At 33.5% G+C, this 27,456-nt stretch overlaps 1 protein-coding gene across 8 annotated transcripts in view; it reads right to left on the bottom strand.

Annotated features, from left to right (window-relative positions):
* LOC105326551 (neural cell adhesion molecule 2) overlaps positions 1–25,745 on the bottom strand; it is a 37,032-nt gene extending 11,287 nt beyond the window's left edge. For 4 of the 8 annotated variants that reach the window (XM_011426671.4, XM_011426674.4, XM_011426672.4 and 1 more), the window contains exons 1-14: positions 25,556–25,744; positions 14,417–14,576; positions 11,422–11,696; positions 9,355–9,372; positions 5,857–6,000; positions 5,612–5,724; positions 4,581–4,743; positions 3,889–4,028; positions 3,563–3,704; positions 2,709–2,926; positions 2,512–2,608; positions 1,386–1,544; positions 944–1,087; positions 267–397 (exon numbers count right to left, since the gene is read on the bottom strand). In XM_011426671.4, the coding sequence (XP_011424973.3) occupies positions 267–397; positions 944–1,087; positions 1,386–1,544; positions 2,512–2,608; positions 2,709–2,926; positions 3,563–3,704; positions 3,889–4,028; positions 4,581–4,743; positions 5,612–5,724; positions 5,857–6,000; positions 9,355–9,372; positions 11,422–11,696; positions 14,417–14,576; positions 25,556–25,631 (1,980 nt within the window). In that variant the 5' untranslated portion in view covers positions 25,632–25,744. Of the gene's footprint in view, positions 1–266; positions 398–943; positions 1,088–1,385; positions 1,545–2,511; positions 2,609–2,708; positions 2,927–3,562; positions 3,705–3,888; positions 4,029–4,580; positions 4,744–5,611; positions 5,725–5,856; positions 6,001–9,354; positions 9,373–11,421; positions 11,697–14,416; positions 14,577–25,555 lie in introns of all 8 variants that reach the window. The other 4 variants (XM_011426668.4, XM_011426673.4, XM_011426670.4 and 1 more) reach the window with 2 other exon arrangements.
* Between the last annotated feature and the right edge of the window lie 1,711 nt (positions 25,746–27,456).

The raw sequence follows: 27,456 nt of genomic DNA, 5'->3' as shown, positions 1-27,456 counted from the left end.
ACCTCCAGTGGTGAGAAATAATTGAAGCCTTTATTGTGTGCATTTTAAAGCACATATTATAATTTATTATACTATATGCAATATGTCAGGGTTTTTTCTGCGTCATATTTTTCCTGTGAATTAGACCTAAAACAGCATATCAAATTCACATGAACCAAATTTTCACTACTTCAAAGTCAAAAGGAAAAATAATTCATGCACAAGCTGGTCGTAAGTGGTAAGTTCTGTTGTAAATCGCTTTCCTGATTATTACAACCAAAACATACCCTTCTGTGGCAAATTTCAATACGATCGATATCAGCTCCTCCATTCTTTGGTGTCTCCCACTCTAAAAGGTACTTCGTTGGATATTCGCCATCCTTGAGTGAATTCCTAATCACCACTTTATATGGCTCTCCTTCAAGGTAAAAATAATCATAAATTTAGGAATAAAAAAAAAAATCATTGCTTCATAAAAAATGTGCATCTAAAAGTAGATCACTCAGGATAATGCAGATGCCAGTACGACGCCTCTCATTGACAATGCTGAAAGCACATGAATTGAGAGTACAGTCTTTGTGTCCCAGGGCTAATAAACCTAATCAAGATACTTTTTGATCCCTGTCTCACTTTAAATAAAAGAATACCATTTATACATAGTGATAAAGTACGACAGAGATCAAAAGTGAACTCGCTCAAGTAGCAGATATAGTGAAAACAAAACAAAATCACCTGTCTTTCTTGAGGTTGCTTTATGTTAGATTCTTCATGTGCATGCCATTACACAAAAATTTATATCAAAAACTGACGTGAATATTTCGCACTTCAGTTGTTTTAAGAATGGGACCATCCAACAAACTGTGATCTACTTCATTTTACATTTCATTAAAAATCCGCCAAAAAATTAATTGTAATATTTTGTCCCATTGCAACAATTCCATTACAAGCACTGCAGTATACTCACGAGGTGCTGGGGTATTCCTGGACTCCCTTTTGGGTTGTCCTTCTCCAGCATCACTCTCTCCAGTAAATTCAAACGTGTAACTAGTGCTGGGTGTCAGGTCTTTTAGGTTGACTGTCACTTCCTTTGGTCTGCCATTCACAACTCCTGAAATTTACAATCCAGAGTGAACAAAAGGCTTTCTACTATAATAAAAACATTTTTAAAACAAGACGTATTGCAACAAACATGTCTGCTCACTGTAATAGTAAGCCACACATAAAAGATGGAAAAATATAGCCTCCCAAATATCCACTACATCAGTGATCATTTAGCTATAGAGTAGCATAGTAGCATGTATGGTAAACTTTAACTCTTACATTTTTTTCTTTTTTCTTGGAAAACCAGTTTCCTTGATTACAAAAGGGGTTTGTTTCATTTATTAAATACTGCAAATGACACATACCAACAGTGAAGTATTGAATCCTCTCGGTTTGAAAGGGTGTTACAGTGACCTTTAGCCTCTTTGGTGGGGGAGCGTTGGAAACAGAACTAAACCTGACGATGAAGTCGGCAGTGGTTGGTGTAATCATTACCTCTGTTACTGATGGTTGGGATGGTGGATCTAAAAAAAAAAAAAAACCCACAAAAAATGTACAGGGTATACCATTGCAGAACTTCAGAAGACATTTTCACAGAACGTGTACTGTATAAAGTGTTATTTTCGCCCTATGACAATGAGGGCAAAAGGGGTGAAAACAAAATGGGTGAATATTTCCCTGCATACAGTATTACCCTCTCCGATTAACCGCCTCTGCATTATAAAGCAATAATATGCATTATAAATTTCTTAATTGTGTTGCTAGAAAATGAAATTTTGTTTTAAAGGAAATTATAATGCAGATTACCAGGATTACATATTTTCATTCTCTTTCATGCATATTTTAATCCCCCCCCCCCCCTCCCAAAAAAAAAAATTTTGTTAGGTGTTTTTAACTGTCTGTAGTGATGGTGGGTCTGTGTGTTTTTGATGCTACCGTACTTAACATAGTTTATATATAAATAGTAAGTGCATGTAAAATGGTAGGAAAGTCATTTCATTGCTCATTGGATCATAGGAATAGGTAAGTATGGAAACTAATATATCATTATTATGATCTAAATATAATCATGTTTTTAAAATATGTGTTACTATTATGTTTGCATAGGGATACTTTATAAATAAAGCTTCTATAATGGAAAAAACATTTCATATTTGTGCTTTTCTGTTTAGTTTTTTCCCAATTTATTGGAACATTAAGATTACTATTCATATTCACATGAAAAGAGTGAGGAAGAATATTTTAAGATTATACATGGTCAATGGAATCCAATAATAAGATGTCATTTAACCACCTTTAAGTATTTTTAGGTCAATGACAATTATGTTCTACACCATAAGTTAACTAAAATGTTATTGTTATGTATAACATTAACAGTTAGATGAACTTGCACTAAATGCAATACATGTATAAAATTAACTGACATATGTAAATGCACCAAATACATATGAAAATAAAATTATACCCATTAAGAAAAAACTCCAAACTTACTAGCTTTTGAAAGTCTTATAGTTCTGTTTGTGCTTCCTAAATCATTTGTAGCTTTACAAAGATAGTCTCCAAGTGGTGTTGTAAAGTCATACACAACCTAATATGGTAAATAAAAAAAAAAGTAAAATGTGTTGAGTAAATATTGTCTTAATACTGCTATACAAGAAACGATATGATATACTATATATGTAAAATACCCTTAAAATGCTTTGAACTGTGTTGGCATCTATATATTTGGTTGAGATGGAATAAAAGCTCTCTTCTTCAATCTTTGATCTGTCTCCATTTTCATTGGGAATGGAATACCATTCGACAGTAGGTCTGGGTTCTCCTCGCACCAAGCAAGTCAGATTTCCAGGCGCATTTTTCCAAGTCCAAGCAGTAGATGCCATATCAGGATCAAATGCAGGTTTATCTGTAAGGAAATGCAGATACCAGGAGTCTCTTAATATCTTTTCAACAGGAAATTCATTTCATCAGTACTGGAGAAGTACATGTAGTTTTGCCAAACATGTAAAAACAATTATTTCCTGTCAACTGTTGATCATCTTATGACTCTATTCTGTACAAACAAACGTATTTTTTAAAATTCTAATGAAAATAGTTTCTCAAAAAGGTTTTCCTTTTTTTAACTGACTTTCTAAAGCCAAAACTTTAAGGTGGTATGGGACACTTCCATGTTGTGATGCATTATTTATCAAAATAAACAATAATATCAAGTGTAATTTTATAATTAGTTTCTTTCCTAAATTTGTCCCCCAACAGGGTAGCGCAGTGGGTTAGATGGTTCTCTACGAATCTGTCAGTCAAGAGTTCCAACCATGCTGAGGATTTTTAACTTTTTACTTTTCTAAAAATATTTAAATCAAATTTTTTGATTAAATTTTGCAAATATTTGAAAATTCTAAATTGGTGAAAGTATTTTAATTAAAATGTATTTTAATCCAAATTAATATCAACAGATGTCCCATACCATCTTAATCAGACAATGTAGGACTTTTTCCAATTTAAAATAAGGACTTTAACTGTGGAAAGTTTCAAATGGTCTCACATTTAACAGAAAGATAAACATTCTTCTTGTCACTTGGAGCACCCTGGGTAGCAGCTTCACAGGTATATTGTCCACCATTTTCCTTTGTCAGGGAAGTTATCGTCAGACTTGAGACTACAGTTTTCTCATTTATATCCTGAGTCTAGTAAAATTAATGTAATTATATTTATATAATTATCACAAGGTACACATAATTATCAAAAGCAAAAAGCAAACTTCAACTTATCCCATATATATTTTATTAATTTGACTAATTTTTTTTTTTTAAACAATTTTTCAGAAATGTTTCTGTATATTGATATAAATCTTTTTTATAAATTTCTTACAGCTGTTGCATCTTGGATAACTTTATCGCCTTTAAACCACTTAATGGTGGGAATGGGATCTCCGTAGGCCTTACATATCAAAACTGCATCGTTTCCTTCTTCACCAGACTTATTCATATGTTCAAGTATTTTAGGTGGAACTGAAAGCATACATATCAGGGCTTTAACACAAAATATAGCCTAACATTTCTATACAATATTTTATCATACAGCCTTCTCTTATTGCCATGGACTAAAAAGAAAGAAAATCTGCTATCTCACAATTTGCCAAAAATATCCTACTAATACTCTTTTAACAACAGGGATCACACACATAGTCAAAACTGAGCTTGATCACATTGTGTTTCAAATAGATCTGTTTAAGAAAAAACAGAACATGTGCATTTGAAATGTCTGCAGTATATTTTCGTTTGTGGAATCATCCATAGATTTAGATTGACACATTTGGTTCATAAAATTGTTGTCAACATCTGGTCACTCCACCAATAAATGGCTTTCAAGCTTTGCTCAGTCATAAAAAATAAGATCAATTAAGAAAATTTGATATTTGCTAATAAATAATTGTGGAAAAGACCTGCTTTTCCTAAAATTGCCATTTGGGCATGGAGATGTCACTGCAAGCAAGGAATCTTAAGATTCAATCAAATCTTTAAACACCCCTTTCTTATATATTGATAGAGTAAAATTCTTACTGATGACACTGAGACTAGCTGATTCAACAACACTGTCAGCCTCGTTTCGAGCATCACACTTGTAAACTCCCTCATCGTCTTTTATCACATTCTTTATAATCAGAATGCCTGACTGCTTGTTGATTTCATATCGGTCTCCTGCTAATACATTTGTACTGCCATCCTGAAACAAAGAGTGAAAAATATATATTATTTCAACAATACTTAAGGTAGCTCCATACTCGTAAAATTCTCTGAGGAAAGTTGAAAAACCGAACTGATTTCGACTTAATAGACTTAAATGTCATTAACTGTTAGAAAAAATATACATGTCATCACACTTTTTGAGATGCCAGATAAACATAAACTAAAGCATATTTAAGCATTAAGAAAATGTATTTTTTTTTTGTTAAAAGTAAAATCTTGTTGACAGAAATTTGTTTTTCTTGTTTAATTTTAATGTCAACTTTATCAGAAAACTTAAATTACAGAAATATTTTAAAATCAATCGTTGGAATAAGAAAAACTATAGCATTTAGACATACATCTGAGAGAAAAGTCAGAAAAAGAGTTATTTCCCCTTTGCATAGATAAAATATATAAACATTTGGAAATTTAGTATGAAATTAAGTGCGAAAATATCTTGAACCTACCAATAATTCTAATTACATCCATGTGATTATATTCACATAAAATAAATAAAACTATCTTGCACAATTTTTAAAGAATTCAAAGTTTTACAAAAAAGTGTGACATCACAGAACACTGGATCTACTTTAAGTTCAACATCGAATGAAATTCTGATTCAAAATTGATCAATTTTTGCTATCCAAGATATTTGATTTGCAAGCTACAATCTGAATTTTCTCAGAAATTCACTTAATACACCTTGAATACTTTAGAAAAGCTTTACCGGAAAAAATTACCAATATCCTCATTTTTGTCAGATTCAAATAGACAGCAAAATTGTATGGAGAGAGGGAAGTCACAGATAATAAGATAGATACTGCAATCTAAATGAAGACTCCCCATTTACCTATTAATTAGTTTACCTTGAACCAGAGGTACTCCGGGGGTGGCTTTCCAGTGGCTAAGCATTCAAATCTGTACTGTTCCCCAACAACTGCCTGGCCAGCGCTGGGAGGGGTGGTAATTTTGGGAGGAACTGTAAAATACAACATTGATAAATCAAGTTTTAAATTTATAACAAAGAGTTAATGATTTTTTAAAGCAAATATCTTGATATCTGAATGGTTTAAAATGAAATGAAAATTGACCCTTTCATTTTTAAGCATACCTGTAACCCTGACATTTATGTTGATTCTTTTGAATTGAGATGATCCCAGTTTGAACACATTGCAGATAAATGTTCCCTCATCCAAACTGGCGTTGACGTTTGTGATTTCCAATCCATTTTGCACTTGCGCATACCTTGGGGTATCTACAACAAGTCAACATTTGAAAATAAATTTTGCTCTGAATGCAAATCAGCATTTTCCATTACATGATCTAAGCTCCATTTTCATAGTGTAGTATAATAACTCATCAACTGCTAAAATTTAAAAACATATCTGCTCGTCTTGTAAATGAATACCCCCGGTATATATATATGTACACCCATGTAAAGAAATCATTAAAGCAAAAGTTTGTCTTGATGCTTACCAATTATATTTCAAAGGCTCATGAGCCTCTATCAGTATAAATACATGACCAATCAAATTGAGACATGTATGATCCATCTCTGAATATACATGTATTGAAAAATAACCATTTAAAATATTTTTTACCGGCCGGTATATGTGTGTAAAGTTTAAACACAAATTTAAATACAAATATATTTTAAAGTTTTCATAGATTGCAGACAAATTTTTGATGGCTCTGTTTTCAAGAACCTCTCAGAGAACTATGTGGTATAATATTTCTTTGTTGTCTGGTACTTTTCATGCATTAAGCATAAAAAAAAATAACCCAACCTTTGTTTTAAAGAATTTTATGGTGCTATAAAAATATTCTTCATTGATAATTTGTATATAAAGCATTAACTTATGATAAAATTGACCGAGTTTCAAATTTACACAATCAGGAGGAAGATTCCTGCTAAGTAGAATCTAGAAAATTACTCAAGAATTTTAATTTTGCTTCAAACAGAGCCCCAAATTGGATTTCCCACAAAAACATAATTACAGTAACAGTTCTTTTATCCTTTAACTCAATAAACAAATCAAAATTTTATGATAAAAAAATGTCAACAAAAGAACACATTTTATTTGCTCTCTCTCTCTCTCTCTCTCTCAACTGATAAGCCTTAATTTAGATTGTCTGTGTAAAATAAAAAGGGGGTTTCCTGTTTAGATACATGTATGTTTTCACTGCAAAAATACATCTTAATGATACCAAGGGATATGATAACATGACATTGTATTCCAGATTCACATCCTCCATAATTAGGCAATCAAAATAAAACATAAATGGGACATGCATGCAGAAGTTATCTTGATATGTCTATATACTGGTACATTGTAGTACAGATATCAAAAGCTTCTGGCACAAAACAAAAGAACTGAGCCAAAGAAGATGCTATTCCCTGTGCAATGCAAGATGAACTGAAGGATGGAGCAAAGTCAGTATGACAATACATGTGTATGTACTAGTAAAGTACATGTCAGTTTATTTCTAGAAAACAAGAATGCAAAAAAATCAATGAACCTTGATTTAATGATCTGCGTTGAATCATCAACAAGGATTACTGACCAAGGGGACAAAAGCTCAATGGTTAATGAGGCTTAATGGCTGTGCATGCATAGCCATTTAATCAAAGTATATTCTTACCACAGGATGATGAATTTTGAACTGATTTTGAACTATACATAGCATAGAATAAAAACAGAAAGTTAACTTAAACTACAAGTTATTTTAGAGTACAAATGTTGGTTTGATTTTTAAGACAACATTCGTCTGTTCCATAGAGTCTCCTCACTATTTTTATAAAGACAATTACTGAACAGAACAAGGGACGATTGTATGAATAGTGGGATATAAGCTTTTCTATGCTTCAATGTGACTGACAAAATTAATCCATAATATACCAAGCCTGTATATTACTACATCAAGATGATCTCCCCAATAAAGTTTTCTTTTTTCAAATACCGGTATAACAGTATATGATTTGCATTCAAGACACTGGTATCAAACTCTTTAAATTCATGATAAATTGTATTTTACATGATATGAACCTGTAAAACACCTTGAAGTAAAAGGGGACAGAATTCATAGATATATGCTTTACTGACATTAAAATATCTGTTATTTGCAAAGATAAAACATATTAAGCTACATGTATATATTCAAAGAACAAATTTCATTTAAAGCAAATAGACACAATTGTCAAAGGTAATATACACATGTATTCATACTGAACATAAGGCATATGGGCCAAATCACTCACCTGAGCAACAGTAGGCATGGTGAAATCAGCCTAATGGAGTCATAATACAAAATATCTGGACAATGTAGTATATAGAAATCCCTTTTCCCCTTGGATATTTTTATGTTTATAATCAAGTCCCTTTTCTAACAGGATGATATATAGTCATATCACATGTTGAGCACCGCAGCTCAACAAGATTGAGCACAACAGCTCAACAAGATTGAGCACCACAGCTCAACAATATCTTTAACAATTGTTTATATATGGGATATAAACTACATCAAATTCTGAACCCCTTGTGAGGCCCAATATTTGTCCAGGGGCCAAAGTCTAAAAGTTTTAAAGTTTTTGAGAAGAAGATTTTTAAAGATTTTTTTCTATATATATTCCTATGTAAAACTTTAACAACAACCCCCCCCCCCCCCCCCACACACACACACCATTGCCTACCCACCCTACCCCAGGGATCATGGTTTGAACAAACTTGAATCTACCCTACCTGTGGATGCTTTCCCTACAAGTTTTAGCTTTCCTGACTGATTAGATTTTTTAAGAAGATTTCTAAAGATTTACTCTATATATTCCTATGCAAAAATTTGACTTCCCATTGTGGCCCCACCCTACCCCCAGGGATCAAGATTTTCCTAACTTAACTCTAGCTGATGATGCTTCCACATAAGTTTCAGCTTTCCTGGCAAAATGGATCTTGAGAAGATGATTTTTGAAAATTTCTCAAAATTTTTCAATAATTCCCAATTATCTCCCCTTGAAAAAGGGTGTGATCCTTTTTTTCACTTTAATCCCCTTTGTCTAAGGGTGCTTAATGCCAAGTTTGGTTGAAATTGGCCCAGTGGTTCTGGAGAAGATGTTGAAAATGTGAAAAGTTTACAGACAGACAGACGGATAGGGGGAAAGATGGACGACAGACAAAATGTGATCAGAAAAGCTAACTTGAGCTTTCAGCTCAGGTGAGCTAATAATTCAAAAGGGAGGTTTTCAAAACAAACATCATGACATGCTTTTGAACCATATATTTTGTTATGAGTCACAAGACAATGTCCCTCAAATTAAATAGTTATGCATCACATAATGAAATTTAAAATGTCCATGGATTGTAATGTTTATAAACACATCACTTAAAGCTATTTCTGATTTTTTAAAAATTCACGTTTTAGAATTACATTTTTCAAACTAACAAAACTTTAGTTTACAAACTTGAATTGATGCATCATTTAAAACCATTAACAAACTTGAGTTTATGCATCATTTAAAACAAAGATTTTTTTCTCTCCTCCAGTTGTTGATATGAAACCAAATTTCAATTCTTAAGCCATAACATTGCTCCATGCAAAGCATATTAAAACTTACCATCAGTTCCATTGGTGTCTAGAGAACACAGATAGATAAGTAATATGTTCATGAAACAGTCCCCTTTTTATTAAAAATAGAAGACCATGCTAAACCAGTGCTGGATGTATCTTAAGAGCAAGGATTGGAAAGGTATTTACTTAATCAAACCAAGTTCAAAAGAGCTAGGTACCACTGTAGTTGATTCACTTAAAACTTTTTATTTGGAAAGAGAAAAAGAGGCCAACAGGCCTTGATGGTCACCTGAGTACTATAGCCCTTGATTAACATGTCAGTTAGTCTTCTGTTTGCATTTTAAGCTTCATTATGTTCGAAGTCTAAGTCCTTATGTGACTCCTCTGACTGTTACCATACTTTTTATAATTTGATGTTTGGAAAAAGAAAAACATTTATTCATGAAAAGGGGGGGGGGGGGGGGGTTGTTTGTTCAAGAGATGTAGGTATCCCGTAATATCTTATATGTACCTTATCCTCGGGGGACAAAATTTGCAAACTTTAAGTGATAAAAGATCTGCAGACCTTTAATAGTCAATCTTTCATAATATTCACAGTTTCATTCATAATGCAAACAAAATGCATAAAGCTTATTTCTACAAGACTTTTAGTATACAATGCATAGGATATATAAGTAGGTTTTCTGAAATAGAAACATATTGGTTCAATATTGTCAAGTGACAATTTACCTTGTAGTTTTCAAGATGTTAAAATTGTTAACGGAAGAAACACAGCAATTATCCTAAATAAAAATACATGTTCAATATATGGCCATATTTATCACCCCGACCCCCCCTCCCCTCCCCCAAAAAAGCCCCAACTTCTGCCTCATGACCAGGACAGTAGATTTAAATTTAACATCAGGACACTATGAACAAAATAACATCACATGACTATTAGTATGTCTTCCACAATTGGATAGTACAGAAAAAATATTATTGAATCAATATGTGGCCATATTGGCCCCCACCTAGAGCCTGAACCCCTCACCCAGAAACCATGAATTTCACATTTGACCTTATAACCAGGCATTTAATTTTTCTCAAATATGTATGTGGAAGTAAAGAAGTTTTTTTTTTTAAGATTAAATATATTTTCATCAAATGGCCATATTGGCCCTGCCCTCAGGGCCTGAAAGCCTGTCCAGGGGACCATGAATTTCAAAATTTAGATAAAGGCCTCAGTGGTTGTCAGAATTTAGCATTTAGTTCTTCTAAAATCCATACCAGAGTAACTGAGAAGAAGATTTTCTAATATTTCATATTAAATTGGTTTTTACTATACCATGGCCATATTGGCCAACCCTATGGGTTGAACCAGGACCCAGGGGCCATAAATTTCACAATATTGGTAGAGGGCTTAATGGACAATATAACCATGAATTTACTTTTTCCCCACATGTATGGAAGTATAGAAAATTTTTGAAAAATTTGGCTTTCTTTTTATATTATTATATGACGGATAAATGGCCCTGTCTATGACGCCCCTGGGGTGGTAAGGCCATAAATTTTACAATTTAAATTCTTCTTACCATAGACATGCTTCACTATAGCATTGAATCATGATTTTTTGAAGTATACACTCTCATAACTGCCACGGTGTGTGCATACAAATTGAGTAACGCGCGTTAGCGCGTTATGAAAATTTGTATGCACACACCGCGGCAGTTATGAGAGTGTATACTTCAAAAAAATCATGATTTAATGCTTATATTTACATTTTTTAACTTCTTGCCTTGTCTGCAAATGTGAATTATACCTTAAAATTCCGATCTTATCCTAAGGGTAAGTTAACATTAATGGAAGAGCCACAGTAACAGCCACAAGCGTGAACTTTGATTTTCGCTTGTGACGTTGCAATTTACAGCGTTCAACGTTTGTGACGTCATAATAAAACTCGTCAATTTGACCTTTGACTACTTGTTGCATTTAGAGGCATTTAAACATCACGGAATTTAATGGAAAAACACAGTAGAATGTAAATATAGCAAAATGGTAACACTTATTTTCCGTTTCACAAAATATGACAATTTTATCCACTTTCAAATATTAATTGTCTGTTTCAGTTGCATACCTTGTAAAATTTGGTTTCCATTCCTAATCCAAGATACAATAAACCCCCCTGGACCGGTGCATTTGATGAAACCATTCTTGCCCTCCTGAACTTTCTGAATAGGAGGTGCCATTTCATCTGTCACGATCAGAGGCATATTCACCATCACCATGACAGTGGCACTTTGTGGAGTTCCATTAACTGTTCCATTACAAGTATATTCTCCTGCATCATTTTCCGAGATATTTGTGAATACCAATGACAGAGAATTGGTTTCGAAACTAGTTGAATAAATTCTGAAAAACAAATTAATGTGCATTTACATGAGAAAGATTTTTTTCTTGAGACAAATCCAATGTTATATGGCTAAACACATACTGTGGAATCATTAGAATTCGAGGTGGCTCAATTTTCGTGGTATTCGTTGGTACCTCTCACCCACGAATTAACATCCTCCACAAAAACTAATTATAAAAGATTTAGTTTTCTTTCTAAAACTGAAAACTGACGCATCCACGAAATTCCGTCCCCACGAATAGGCAAAAATCCCACAATCCACGAAAATTGGCCCCCACGAAATTAAATGATTCCACAGTACTGGATTACCAACATCAAAAAGGAACATATATATCATTCATGAATAATTAAGATTGGATCATGCACAAACCAATTAACTTCTTTTGTCTTCACATCAAATATTGACTTTTATCATGTCATGGGCCACATCGCTCACCTGGGCAACAGTTTCTTGTAATATTCTATTTCACAGCATATGCTATTTCTATTTTAAATTTTGAATCCCTTTCTTGGGCCCCAGTATTGGTCCAGGGTTTATGGTCGGCTTTAACAATTAAGAATCAACACTATTTGAGGATCCATGCTTTAGTAATCAGACAAATTGAAGCATTTTAGTTCTCAAGTAAATATTTTTATATATTTTCCCATATACTTTTATGTTAAACTTTGAACCCCTCTTGCAGCCCCAGTATTAGTCTGAGGTCACCATTTAAAAAAAGGAATCTACATTATCCAAGGATGCATACATAGTAATCTCACAAATTGTAGCATTGTAGTTCTAGAGAAGATGATTTTCAAATGTTTTTCTTTATAAACTTCTTTGTTAAATTTGGAACACCTCCTTTGCTAGTACCCAGAGCTAGTCCTGTGGTCACAGCTTATTAATTTAGAATCTACACTTTCTAAGGATCCTTTCAAATTGTAACACTTTAGTACTTGAGAAGATTTTAAATTTTTTCCCTTTACATTTCTATTTAAGGTGGAATAACACATCATCACAAAATGGCTGACCGCTGATCGAAACGACATTTCGTTTTATAAAAAGGATTTTATGGACTAAAGCATATAACTTACTCCATAGCCCAGTGGATAAAGTGTCGGACTTCTGATCCGTACATCCCGAGTTTGAATCCCGCAGGAGCTTTTGTTGTTACTTACTGGAATAATTATTTTAGATATTCATTTTTTATCCCCAAACTGCAAATTTTTCGCTTATTTGACATTTGTACAGTTTACTTATTATTATATCTTTCATTATCAAAAAAACTTCTGTTAATTTGAGTGACTTTTTCCAGGTGTGTTATTCCACCTTAAACTTTGAACCCCTCTTTGGGCCCAATATTAGTGCAGGGGTCATGATTTTACCAAGTTAGAATCTACAATAGCCAAATATGCTTGCATAGTAATCTTACAAACTGTTGCAATGTAGTTCTTGAGAAGATTCTTAAACATTTCCCTATATATTTCAGTTAAACTTTGAACCCCTATTGTTGCCCCAGTATTAGTCCAGGAGGTCAGGATTTTAACAATTTAGAATTTACATTTTCCAAAATGCATGCATGCATAGTTATATCTCAAACAGTTAAATTTTAGTTCTTGATAAGAAGATTTTAAAACATTTTTCCTATATATTTTTGTTAAAATTTAAGCCCCGCCTTGGATTTTTACTATATATACAAGCTTTTGTATAAATATTGGCATTTCTGGTGTAGTGGATCTTGAGAAGATTTTGTAACATTTTTCCTATATATTTGACAGCAGGTTAGTGTTGATCTTTATATGATATACGGATTCAATAATGTTTAAAATGTAGAAATAGTAGGTCTGTTACGAAAATTCAGGGGAACTGGAGTCGAAACATGGGTCGAAGCGTAAACCGTCTTTGGTTCAGACATTTACACATTTTCCAGAATCAAAATATGAAGGCTTGCGAAGAGAAGTGGATGTAGGCTATGCCTGTCCACTTCTCAAAAGAGAATAGGAATGATGTGTTTGACGAGGTTGCCGATCCTGATGAGATCGGCATGCGGAAAACGGACGAAGTCGTGGTAAATGTATCAGACAAAAGTGGACTTCAAACATTTGAGCCCGACATGAGTGAGTCGATAGAGGTGGTCCAGGAATTTGACAACAAGCTAAAGTTCACTACTTTCACTGTGAACAGGTACAATTTGGATGATTTAATTCAGTATAATAGACTAATACATGTATATACAGGTCTTAAATTCATGGCTTTTGATTGTCTCTACAAAGGTATGATGGTGAAAAAGATATACTCAGTGTTTCAATATCTTCATGCAAATTCTGAAAAAAAAAAAAAAAGAATTTGCCTACCTACCTACCCACATCCAGTCATCATGGGTCGGGTTTGGACAAACTGAAATATTTTTAATTGTGGCCCAGGTGATCAGAAAAACTCACTTGAATCTTTCAGGTGAGCTAAAAAGTGGCACATGTACATCAATATGGCCAAGCTTTTAGTACTCTCAATATTTGATTTCCCATAGGTAGTGATTTCACAAAGCTTCCGGATACATAATTGTTTTGGTTACATTACATAAAGCAAAAAGCATGTACACTAACTGCATAAAAAGAAAATACTATAATGGACAAAATAGAAATAAAGAAAAATGTACATGTATATTTCCATGACCTTAAAACTCCTTTTGATGGATGGAGTAGTGTTTAAATATCAATAAACTTTGAGAGATATACTTACAAAGCATTGGAATAATAACTCTGAACTTCATTTTTGTTGGCCCCATACCACTTCAGATTGTCTTGCTCACCCCCTGCAGTGTTTCTACAAGTGATCATGCTGCTGGAATAGCCTATCAGTTTTAAGGGATTTTCAGCCTCAATCACAATGTCTTGACCCTCTGAAAAAAAATGTACTTATCATCACCTTAAATATATTGGGCCATACTGCAAAATTCATTGCCCTGAAATAGTCCTATGACAAAGAAATAATTTCTTTATTTTGAACACCGGGCACAATGGAAAAAAGGAACATAGTTGCAACTGTATGTACAGTAAAAAATTTAAAAAGTATGAAAAGCTTGATAAAGTAATTTTGCTACATAAGAGCAACTGCAACAAAAATATTTGCAAGTATAAATATAATCTCTATTTCATTATGATCATGAAATTCACAATTATTTTATTTCTCTATAGCACTGCACTACTACCGTACATTATGTAAAACCTTAGGACAATGTATTGGATGTATTATATATCTGGAAACTTAATGGTCTTGGCTTGTGTACAATTATACACAATAAATTGCTGCAGTCCCTGAGTATTGATTTTATCCCAAGAAGCTGTCTTTACTACTGAACAAAGAATATCTATGCAGTAACTCCACTGTAAATATGCCAAGTCCACAGATAGAAGTGCCATAAATTATTGAAACCCCCACACACATCGGTTTCATCTCTCACACTGCTGGTAAATTACAATACTACAGGCTATCTGAGACTCCCATCAAATGGGAATATTCTCTTCTTCTGTAGAGATTCTTGTTGATGCACTCTAATTTATCCAATTCAATGCCATAGTACATGTATATATAAGTATAGCCCCATCCCCCTAAACTTTATTGTATGTACCATATAAAGTACCTGTATACATAATTAGGCTATCAAATATTTCAGACATGACTAAATGACTACTAGATTCCTTATCACACATGAGTAATTAATATCTGCGTTAAATAGCAAGAAGCAGCCCTCACAGATTTTAAAATCTTGCTTTCGTTTTTCAGACAGTTTTGAACTACCCGGTATGTGATATTAAAACAAAAAATTATTGCTCAGTAGTTTATATTGTGGTGATTTGATACAAAGCAGCGAAATCAGGTAAATAAAAACTCGCATAAAATAGAGCATTTACAGTGTACTTTTTAAACATAATAATGTAAAAATTATAAAATGTTTGTGTTTTGGGGTGAAAAGCTGTCAATAATGTGAATATTAAAAATACTTTGAAATTAAAAAGGTCAATTTTTAATCATTTTTTTTATAATCCAATAAGTTTTATTTGAGAACAATGCCAGCAAGATGACTCTAACCATCCAAGGTCCCCTACCTCTATGGTTTTACCACATGTAATATAAGTAATGTCATTGCTTTCCAAACAAAAAAGCAAGAGTTGCTTTATCTTTAAACCACTAGCGTACTTGTGTCTGCCAATTGAAAGTCAAATTTATTTTTTTGCAATACCTTAATGACCAATATATTAAACCCTATTGGTTCTTAAAATTAATACATTTTGTACATGTATATAGTTCACAACATGGACAAAAAAAAAACAAAGATGTCATTATGAGTTAGAACCATGCAGTGAATCACATACTGCCGATATCAAAGCTTGTGATGACTCAATGATTGCCAAGGTTTACATGACGACAGAATCAAGTCCCAGGGCTTCGCTACAGTGTGTGCACTCACCCAACACTTGATGCTTAAAGTCGCTAGATGACTCAGCCTCAGTTATAGATTAGCTTAATATTAACTAGGCTGAACTCGACCAAAAAAAATTTACAATTCACTTTAATCTTTACAGTCCTGTTCCAGATTTGTCTTCAGGGTAAAATAAAAGTCTTTTCTCCAAGAGCTTAAGACTAAATTTCTTCTTGTAAAAGATCCACTGTTTGTCTACTATACTCTCTGGTCACTCAAACTGTGATTAAAATCACAAGATGTACAATAAAACCAAGTCATGATATCTATTAATATATTACATGTAATACCCTTTTATTGGTATGTACATATACGTCATTTATGCATTTCTGGTACAAATTGTGCAATTTTGCCTAAAAATGAACTTGCGTGTAGAAATTTTTCTGATAAACTTAATAAGTACACATGTATGTTCATAATCCTTTTGTGTTTGTTTGTTTGTTTGGTTGTTTTATTGGGGTTTTTTGGTTCTTCATTGTACATACTAACAGCCTTAGTAACTGACAATCAGGGATTCACATCATGAGTGGTGTGCTCACAGTCATTACCCAAGTTAATGACAAAAATCTTCTGCCTCCTTGGTCATGTCCATTTCCTAGAAAAATTCTCATTCTTAACCATAGAATGGTGACGCGCGAAGCTTGTCCCAAGCCTAACAATAATGATGAAAGTTTGGCCATGTTCTAGTTGTGGTGTGGATAAGTGGGTTCTGCAGATAAGAGGACCACCTGCATTTAAAATAATCCTCCCCTGACAAATTGCTCTGATCTGATTAACCAAAGATGATGTGGAATATGAAGAATCATCAGAGGGAAGATATCAACAGAGTCAATTGTCTAATTATAATGTTGTAAGTCCCACTGATTCACTAATAAGAATCAAATTGGCTTATCTCCATGCATTTTTACCACATCAAGGTTATATAGTGTCAGAATGATGTCTACCGATTAGCATGCAGTCTCTAAACCTTGTGTACATGGATGGCAATCCTAGGCAAATTACATGATATAGTTATGTATACTGTGCTCCAATCATGGAATGTCAAATTGACAAGGTCTTGATGACTTCATTTTTGGAATAGGGAATAAGAAGGTTGTCTATGTTTGTGGAAATACATGTCCTTGAACCAATGCTATAAATTTGCATCCAGACTATGACTTTTTCCCCATTTTATGAAGTTTTATTTAATATCAAGTTAACTTCATGTATCTTAGTACCAAATGCTCAACCATTCAAGAATTTACATGCAATCTAAGAAATCAATTAATTTCTATCTACAGACAATTCTTGACCCCTGACCAATGGCTATATTAATTGAAGGCGATCCCTAAAATCAATGCAAAATTAATCAAGTTTCGATGAATCAGTCTTTAATATGTGTATAAATCAGGATTAGAGCTAATTTTAGTCATGGAAAAATAAAAAGGTTGTTCAATGCTAGGGGATCAGCTTCCTGTCTGCTTAATTTACCTGTTTGCCCAATCGATAAAATGTGCAGTGTTTCATCAGCCAGGCTGCATGTTCAATATACAACATATAGCAACCCATCCATCATAAACGCCTTCGATGCACTTCATCTCGAAGTGTATCTTTACAAATGACTGACAGTTAATAGAAGAGAAAGGCAGATTTTTTTCTCGAGGATTACGCATAATAAAATGAGAAACTCAATAACTAGATTGTCTGTGTATAACAGATACTTTTAATTGTCTCTCCCATTTTTCTGTAATAACACAGCTTCTTTCTGCATGAATACATTACCACAAAAAGACCAGCACAATAAAACACTGCAAAACATCTGTAACATTGAATGGGGATTACAGATGTTGAAGCTGTATATCACAGTCAACACATTCCCAGCTTCCAACATAAGAAATCAGCTCTTTATTAGCAAACTAGATGAGGCATGACCTAATCACCGATCTCGCCACACCCAGACCCTAATCACTTTCCTTCTTATTTCAAGTTGTTACCTAATTTACTTTGCAAATTATCATGCTCACCAAGAACAAATTTGAAATGGCTGATGCCGAGTTTAAAAAGCTGATATCCAAATTCAAATAGACCTGATATCTTAATTCAAACAGACCTCTGAGTACCAAGTACACTGCATGGAATGCTGTACATAATATCATCCACTCTCTGAAATTTCATCTCACGCCCCTTGATGCAAATAGTTTTCTCAATCCAGCACGATATTATCAAAATATATTAAAACAGCCATTAGCTTTATAAAAAAAAGAGTGTTCATCTAATTTGTATTATATTTGGTATTGCATACTAGTAGGAACAATGATTCCCCAAATCTATGCACACTAATCTGACAAATAGCTTTATTGATTTCTCAGATCATTAAAGATTAAAAACAACAGACATAAATGGATATTACACCACATATGGTTTCAGAAGCTATCCTAAACAAGACATCAACATAACCATATGATTTACTGATAAACTAGACTAGTCCTTAACTGAACTTATATTCACTGAACTGAAAATCCTGTGTTGAGAGTGAATCCAACTTTCATTCAATGCCCACTAAAATATATTCTGATAGTAAGAGTATTATGTTGAAATCAAAGCAAAGTATATTCTAACTAAAGATACCATAGCTAAAAAGCTCAGACTTTGCACTCTAGGAAAAGGTTAATAAATGCCAGCTCAAATAAAAAATTGCATTTCATTTGCAATCTAAGTATCTTAATTAAGTTGGCACAATCAATTACATTGGTGCAGTAACACTGTCTAAAAACTTAGAAACAGAAGCAAAGTTCAAAACACCTGCAGATCAGGAAGGCAAACATATTTCACATTTGGGTTTTGGGTGAAGAGAAATAAACTACTGCACACTAGCTTTTACAAAGAGGGTCCTCCTCAAAGCTTCTGAAGTGTTTGTTACGAAACAGAGGGGAGAAATACTCCTAAATTCCACAGAACACATTTCTGATCAGTTTCATGTAATGTCTATCTTTCAACAAGATGAAAGATTCCCTGTATCTTAACCAAAGATAAATTATCAACAAGGAAAAATGCACATGACACTTGCAGTTAGATACAAAACACACTCTCAAACACAATTCTGTTGATCTGTGCCAAGGCTTTTTGGTTTTTGCTACCACATCTGTTAGTTCTAACACAAATACTCTAGAAGAGTGCCGACTACCATATCTTTGTGTGTACACATATTTGCTGCAGTGATTAAGATACCCGGTAAATCAATTCTAACCAAGTTAAATTTTGCACTGGTAGCACTGCTTACTGTGAAATGACACTTGGTATTTCATTCCATGTAATCAATATTCTATTTACACAAGATTGCCAGCAATTATCCATGGGCATGGGACAGGATGCACATACATTAAATCTACCCATAAATTTCAGAGCAATAGCAATTAAAATCAAACCAGCAGGTCACTGTCCACACAAATTATTTCTAGCGTTGTACAGAAAGCTGTAAAAATCTGTAAGACTCTCCCAGTTTTACCAAAAGTACATAGGAAAGGAACCATTGATGCTATTTTAAAATTTTTAGGAGAATCAGACTATTAAATCAGTCCTTCTTTACACGAAATATATGAAGTTCTTTTTGTCTTTTTGGATAAATTGCTTCCCCGTGTCTGCTCTGTAAGTTTGTTTGTGTAGGAGAGGGAGTAGATTTTTTCTCACTTCTCTCTGGATCTTCATCATCTCCATCTTTACATTTTTTTATGCACGTGCACTGACTGTTCAGGTTACATGACCCCACTGCTCTTGCTGTAAATAAAACTTAACAAGCATGTCTGAAGATACTTCATAAAATTGATGGATCGTGCAATAGATTGTAAAAATTTTATGATATTTATACTAACAATGTTTCAAGACATTTGTTCCAAAACGCAAAAATGCACCATCCAAAAACAAAATCATCGAGGTGGCAATATTTTGGATCTTAAGGAAAAAGTAATACCGGTACTTTCATTCTACAGACTACATGTATCTTAATCAAATATTTCCATGTTTTAATTATCATCAAACGCTTCACTTTCCATATTACTTCTAGAAGAAGAGGGATTAAATTAACCAACAGGTTTATTTGTAATTACACTTCTGAAAGCTAGTTTCACATCCTCTAGCTAGCTAGTATGCAATCATCAAAGACTGACAAAACTAAATGCAAATAATCATCATCCCTTTATCACTTCAACCTTTTGAACATAAAACGTGTCACTTCCACTGTACTGAACTGAGACCTGGAACCAACACAGATGTTTTCTGAGAACTGAAAACCCCTACAAAAAAATGTCCTATGAAGTTGTAAACAAGTCTCTGACTTTCAGGGTTGGCGATCCTAGAATGCTGGTGATAATTGCTGATGGCAGCAGGCTAGTGGTGCCTGCTTGTTTTCTTCCACATTTTGGTGTCTACATGGGGAGGACAAAGGGTTGGTATTAATGTCTTCCATCTTGTGAACAAGAGGGTTCTGTCAAAACCATCCCATCACCCTGGACATTATCATTAGTGATCTTAAGCCAAAGGAAGGGCCTGAGCTCAGCCCATGTCCTTTGAGACTTTGAAAACTGATAAGAAATTATTACTGCTCCAATCTGTCATGTCATTTGCAATTGACTTCAACAATAGGCATGGTTATAATTTAATTTCTCAAGAAGATTAAATTACAACTTCAAGACTGAAAATGAATCGCACTTTCCTTCTAGCGAATTATACCTATTTATTTGACTCTGAAGAATAAATAAACTCTCGGTCTATACAGACTCAGGGCAATAAATACATTCTAAGCAGAGAACTGTCTGGAGAGTACTTTATATATATATGATGGCAATTATGTCCAGCCGGGCTTTGCTGGCTCGGATAGTATTATATCTGGCAGCTAGACTGCAGTCTGATAATCCTAAATATTGTGTGTAATCACACATCAGAATGCTGTTCAAGTTCCATAAATATTTATACATCATCTGTCTACAGCAACCTTGAGCTCCTTGTGTAACCAATGGAATAGTTTATCATAATTTACAGTCTGTGAGTCCCAATGAAATATTCGTTCCAAACATTATTCCTAGCTGTCTGGCCAGTCTTACAGCGAGTTGGTTTTCACAAGCCAGGTTTTATGGGCCATCAGAATGGCAATCATTTCAGTCTGTTGGGTCAATTTTCAAACTTGCCTGATATTTGTGTGTGGCTATCAGTGGATGTATATTGTAGATCAGCTTATTATTGATCAAGTGCTCTTCACTTTTCAACAGATGTTTCTGCATCTGTTTGACTAGCAATGTTTCCAGACTAAAAAATGCAAAGGGCATATATGCATATCAATCAATATCACAAATATAAATTCTACATTGGAAAACATCAAGTTCTTCAATATAAAAAAAAATGTTGCTGAAACAGGAATCCTGAGTGCAATTTATATATGTGATAGTCAAACTAAATTACATTAACCAAAATATCTGAAGTCTAAAATGAAATATTGATAAGTAGAACTTTTCCCAACATGAGAGCTGAAATTGCTTCTTTACTTCAATGACAAATTACACATATAAATAGCTATGCTATCAACCAGTGCGTCATGTTTAAAGCAAAACATACTCTTTAAGTCAACATCTTACAGTCATGGCATCACGCGATAAACTAATACTACATCTTCTTGTTTTTGGTGACAAGGATGAGCAGTGATTTTTATGGAAATATCTTGGTGTCTGTCTGGGCTGTTCCCCTTTAGTGCCAGATGTTCTGTACTTGTCGGGAGACCCACTAAATGACAAAGCTACCCACCAAATCTGAGCCTTATCTTGACTGGTGACCCAGAACTCCAGGTCAGAGTTCAAACTACATCTGTCATATTGACAAACCCATGCATCATCTTTCAAGGTGTAGTCTGGAATTTATCCTCATAGGAAGAAAGCGTAATTGATGTATACTCGTGGGGTTAAAAAATGCATGTAGTGTGCACATGGCAATGTAGTAGAACATGTTCAGTATAAATGAGTACCATCTGAAAAATTTGAGACCCCCATCGTTTGGAAATTATGATAATCATATAAGTGAAATTTGTTTGGCATAATTTGGCATTTAGCTGAGCTACCATTTTGTGTATATGAATTAAAGAATGAAAGATCTAACCAGCAATGGGTTGCCTGAAGAGCTATGAGTCATTATGCTATTGTTGCATTACTCTACAATACCATAATTCAATTCTCCATCACAAACTGTCCTGTCAAGGATATTGATTCTACAAGTATGAAATTTCCAGAATAATACAGCCAGCCTCAGCACAGAGCGACCAAAATAAATCTACTGACATCCCACATCCTGAAATCTGCAAAAGGCTTATAATGACACCAGGGGAAAACACAGTGCCTACAAAACTCCATACAGATGTAATGACCAAATGAAATTACTGATGGGAATTTGGCAAAGTCTTTCAGTGATGTACATTTGATAAAACTCTGCCCCCCCCCCCCCCCTACCTTTTTTATTCAGACTGGCTTACTCAGCAATTGTCTTCATCAAGATGCTAACATACAGCTTAAAACTTCCCGGTTTGGTTGGCTTCTTTTTTTATGTCCATTTTATTTTTTTTTCCCAAACAACATGCATTGCATTCAAAACTACAATGTTGCACTGTATTGGGGATGTAAACTTATACAAAGTAAACTCTCTTTGTCAAATCTTCACTTGACACATTAACTATTAAATGTTCCCAAAGCTACGGCTAATCATGAAAAAAACCATGTTGCCTTGAGCATTTGAAGCTCCCTGCCAAAACATGCACTGCACCAGTGAGTTCAGCCTTCAGTATCTCTTGCCTTGGTGAACAATGCTTTTTAACAATGTCTTATCTCATGGTGATAGCGGTGAAATGTTGAGCTTTCAAGACTAGCACCTGCATCTAATTATATCCAGTGACAAACAAGAAAACTCAAAGCTCAAATAAATACAACTTGACAAGTATATCTTGAGTTTCAGTTTTTGATACATGTACATTCTAAAAATTGGTGCAAAGTTGCATGCAGATTTGTCAACTGCAGGCTTTAACCTTCGTTGACTTTGTTTAAGATCAAAAATTTCTGCAAGACCACTTATCCATTTCTTCTCTTGTTACGGAAGTATATGAACATAAAATTAACACCATTTTGTAGCAAATGTATATATTTATAAGTAGATGTACTTCAGAATCTACTTTCATACTACTTACAAGTACTTTAGGAATAATTCATATATTAATACCTCTTGTATTGTCAAATACTTATAGTTTACAGTGTGCCACACCTACAAAGCTAAAATATAGTGAATTTAATACTATGCTTTATACAATACATATTATATTAAATAAACCAAAAATGTAAATATATTATAACTCTTGTTTGCTTTTTGCTTAGAAAGGTGACATATACTGAAAGTTATCCAACATTCATACACATCTCAGATATGTACTAAGAATACAGAGAAGAGAGTCTGCATACTGATAACAATTTAGCATGTACACATTTGTTAACTATGAAGACAAAAATTAAAAGGTTCGTCCATTGATTATTTCATAACTTAATATTTATTATTTATGCCCACAACAACAAACATGTTTAATTTACACGCATCCAAAACGTTTTACAGTTGAAAAGGATTTAAAATCAAATATTGCAAAAAAAATTAAATAAACTATGCATGATCTTCCTCCTGAGAGCATGATAAAAAATTGAGTCAAGATTCCAGCAGACTCCCATTCTAAGTGTGCTCTTATTGATCGAATAAAGCTGAATTCAGACATTCTCCCTAGCTGGCATTTGATATCCACAGGTTATTATCTTCTAGACATTTGGATGATCCACATCAAGAACAGAAAAAAACATCAACCACTCTTACAGCTTTTGTCAGCTCTAAGTATATGTGCAAAATGTCAATGGTGTTTTTGTTTTCTGGGTTTTTTTTTTTTTTTTACACAACCTTTAAATAAGTTGTTTTGAAACACACATGGATATGCCATTAGATGACAATACATACTGAACAGGGAAAAAAATTGCAAGAAATGACATAATAAAGCTCACATCGGATTATAGTTAATACTTCAATAACAGAAACTAATAACTGTAATTCCAAGAAAAATTTGCAATATTAGTCAATATAAAGGGCTAGAGTGTCAGTTGGTATTGATGGAAAAATATTGATTTGTTTCCCTCTTCTCTCAACTGAAAACTATAATTAGACAGAACTTTAAGATCACTCTGAGAGATATGTGGTCACAGTTGAGTGAACAGGCTGCTTCTGACATCCATTGTTTCCAAATTTTGGTCAGGTCAATGAAATGGACCACTTAGACACAAAGCATTTCAGGCTCTGAAACAGCACATTAATTAGAGGCAGATGGTGAGGGTCTTTCACACCAGTGTTCTTTATGGTAAAATAACGGATGGGTTTGCAAGAACCCATGCTATCTTTTTTAAACACTTGAGTACCAAATTATTGATAAACTTGACCTTTGTTAACTATCTCGAAACACTTAACAACATTTCCTCTTCTATAAGCTCCTGTCTGAAGTAATATTGTATGTTTGGGGAAAAAAATCAAAAGTTTACAGGTTCAACTTACTCTTCTTCATCTTGTTATGAATATTAGTTACTAAATCTAAAAGGCAATGTAAATTTGCTGGTATTAAGCATACTGGTAGATTCAATTGTTCCTTCAAATGGAAAAGAATATTCTACATATACAGATCACTTATAACATTATAAATTATTTAAGCTATATTGTCCACTTCTTTTTAAAAAAAAATAACAGTGAATTATTACATTGTTCACATTTTCATTTATATGAATTCACAAACAATTCTTAAAAGAGTACAATTAAAATGTCATGAAAAAAAAACAATATCTGAACCGAAAGTCCAAGATTTACACTCTTTCAATGTGAAAGTAAAGACAGGAAGCTTTGTTTATTTTCCCAAGGCAATTAAGTTGTTTCACATTTATGACTGTACTACAAGTGACAGGCAAAAGCTGTAGGTGACATTTTATAAACCTTGATAAGGGTACCTATCATTTCTAAAAATACGGGCCAATCCAGACCAATATATATTATGTATATTACATATTTTTAATAGGTACCTTATGTAGTATTTATAAATAAATGACACTCGTATGTGTCACAAAACGTAGAAAAATGTGTGACTAATTTCACATTCTTTTTGTTCAGATTTTGTATTATATTACATGTTGAAAGACTTTTAGAATTCAAATTCAGAAGATAATGTCAACAATTTTTTTTAAAAATCTTCAAAATAAACCCCACGAAGGAGGGAAATTCGAAACAATGATTGGCGACTCTCAAGATTACGGCCTACACCGCATTATAATATTGCTATATTGATCACTACCAAAAAAACATACATTAAAATTTTGAATGCATACCTGTTCCTACAATGACTAATCCCATTAGTACCAGCCATAATCCAGCGTTATTCATTACAGCACTTCGAATAATCATATCGTGAGAGATGATATTTACAAATAAACAGTCTGCTGTTGCCGAGATTGCACTTCTGCTAGTAAAGCGCTCACAAGATTATGACCACGCCGTAATCTCTCGACAAGTGCGCGCTTCATCCGCGAATGAAAATAGTGCAAAAAGCCAGAAAAGTAGTGTCACCAGCACACATTTGTTCAGACCTAGTTCAATGCCCGATTCTCCATCAGTATGCGTCAGCATCGAGATCACGTGAGATTGCAAAGCTATTCCCAGAATTCAATGCGAAGTTTGACCCAGATTTGATCAGTCGTGGAATTTTATGCTCTGTAATTTAAATTTGTTTTGTGACCGTTTTTTAGTACATTTAGCGTTTCTCGTTGGATAGTGAATTGGTGCAGAACATTTGCGGTAAATTTGAAAGGAGTTTTTAGATGTAAACTGTTTTATCGTGCGTTTTTACGATATGGATATGGACATGATGGACGAGGAGCGTCCCTCAGGCTCCGACGCCATTTTGGGGGATTTTCTAACCCAAGTCATTGAACAGTCGGAAACGCATCATGAATTACAATCAAACTTCTACTTTGTAAGTATCGTTTAATTTTTAAATTAAATGTTAAAATAAGGTTTTAAATTACGCGGAAGGAGAGAAGTTCATTTAATCATTCTCTTTCATGCTTATTTAATAAATGAAAAATAATATAGCCTATAGCTATTGCAGAATGTTGAAAAAAAAATGGTAAAAAGAAGCAACGATTGTAGATTAACTTTTAATTGAACATACATATTGTAAATACTACGACTCAATCGACAATGGACATTTGAAGCGGTTTGATAAGGCAACGCAGTAAAAAAAAATTCATGGCGAAACATTGGTCGATGGGCAGTTGGTGGCGGTAAACTCGAGGATACTTACCATTATTTTTTCACATGTAATAAATTTTAAATATAAAGATGTAAGAACTGTTTTATTTAATAGCATTTTCAAATTGTAAATCTTAACATTGTCAATACTCATGTTTCACGTTGGGGTGACAGTGCAATAAGTGACAATGAAAACAAGCATTTATTTACACCAGTTTATAATTAAATCAAAAACACTGAAAAATTTAACTGATCTAAAAACTACTAGTACACCTTTGATAATTATATACATGTCTGTTGCATATAATTATGTATACTGTCATTCTATCCACTGACCCTTATTTATGTTGTGTACACATACGTGTATATTGTATCATATGTTTGTAATGGGAGAGGGCGGTCTAAGTTATGGAACTTGTGCCCAATCCCAATGGTATTTTTGTACAATAAAACAAAATTAAATCAAATCGACATTGGTCATATTGTTGCAAATTATTTTTATGATATCAATTATATGCACCAGTATAATTATCGTTAATAATTATGAAAATGATATTAGTCAACGATACTTTAACAGTTAGTTGGAAAACGGATATAATTTACCATGCATGCTAGTCCATGCCTGTTAGTGGTATTTTTGAAAATCTATTTCAAAAGTTATTTTAAAGCAAATTGAATTGCGTGATAAAATATTAACAACTTCGATTTAACCTTTTAAAACCACGTAAGTAATTAAGCGAATAGTCTCGTGATTTGGTGATAATGAGTCAAGCACGAATCTGTTTTTTAATGCCATATGTTGTTATGGGAAAAACTGCTTCCCGAAAATATATCGATATATTGCGACCGATATAATTGCGACCGTCATTACATTTGGAATGTCGGACTTGAGATTTTGCTTTAAAGAGTTCCAAAGAGTCTAAATTTTGGGCAAATGGAATTTCCTAATCAGTAGGGTGGAGGGGACAATACCTTTAAC

Source organism: Magallana gigas, chromosome 2 (genome assembly GCF_963853765.1).
Source record: "Magallana gigas chromosome 2, xbMagGiga1.1, whole genome shotgun sequence".
NCBI classification, from domain to species: domain Eukaryota; kingdom Metazoa; phylum Mollusca; class Bivalvia; order Ostreida; family Ostreidae; genus Magallana; species Magallana gigas.
Note: the sequence above shows the minus strand (reverse complement) of the source record. Positions and strands in the feature narration are given on the sequence as shown.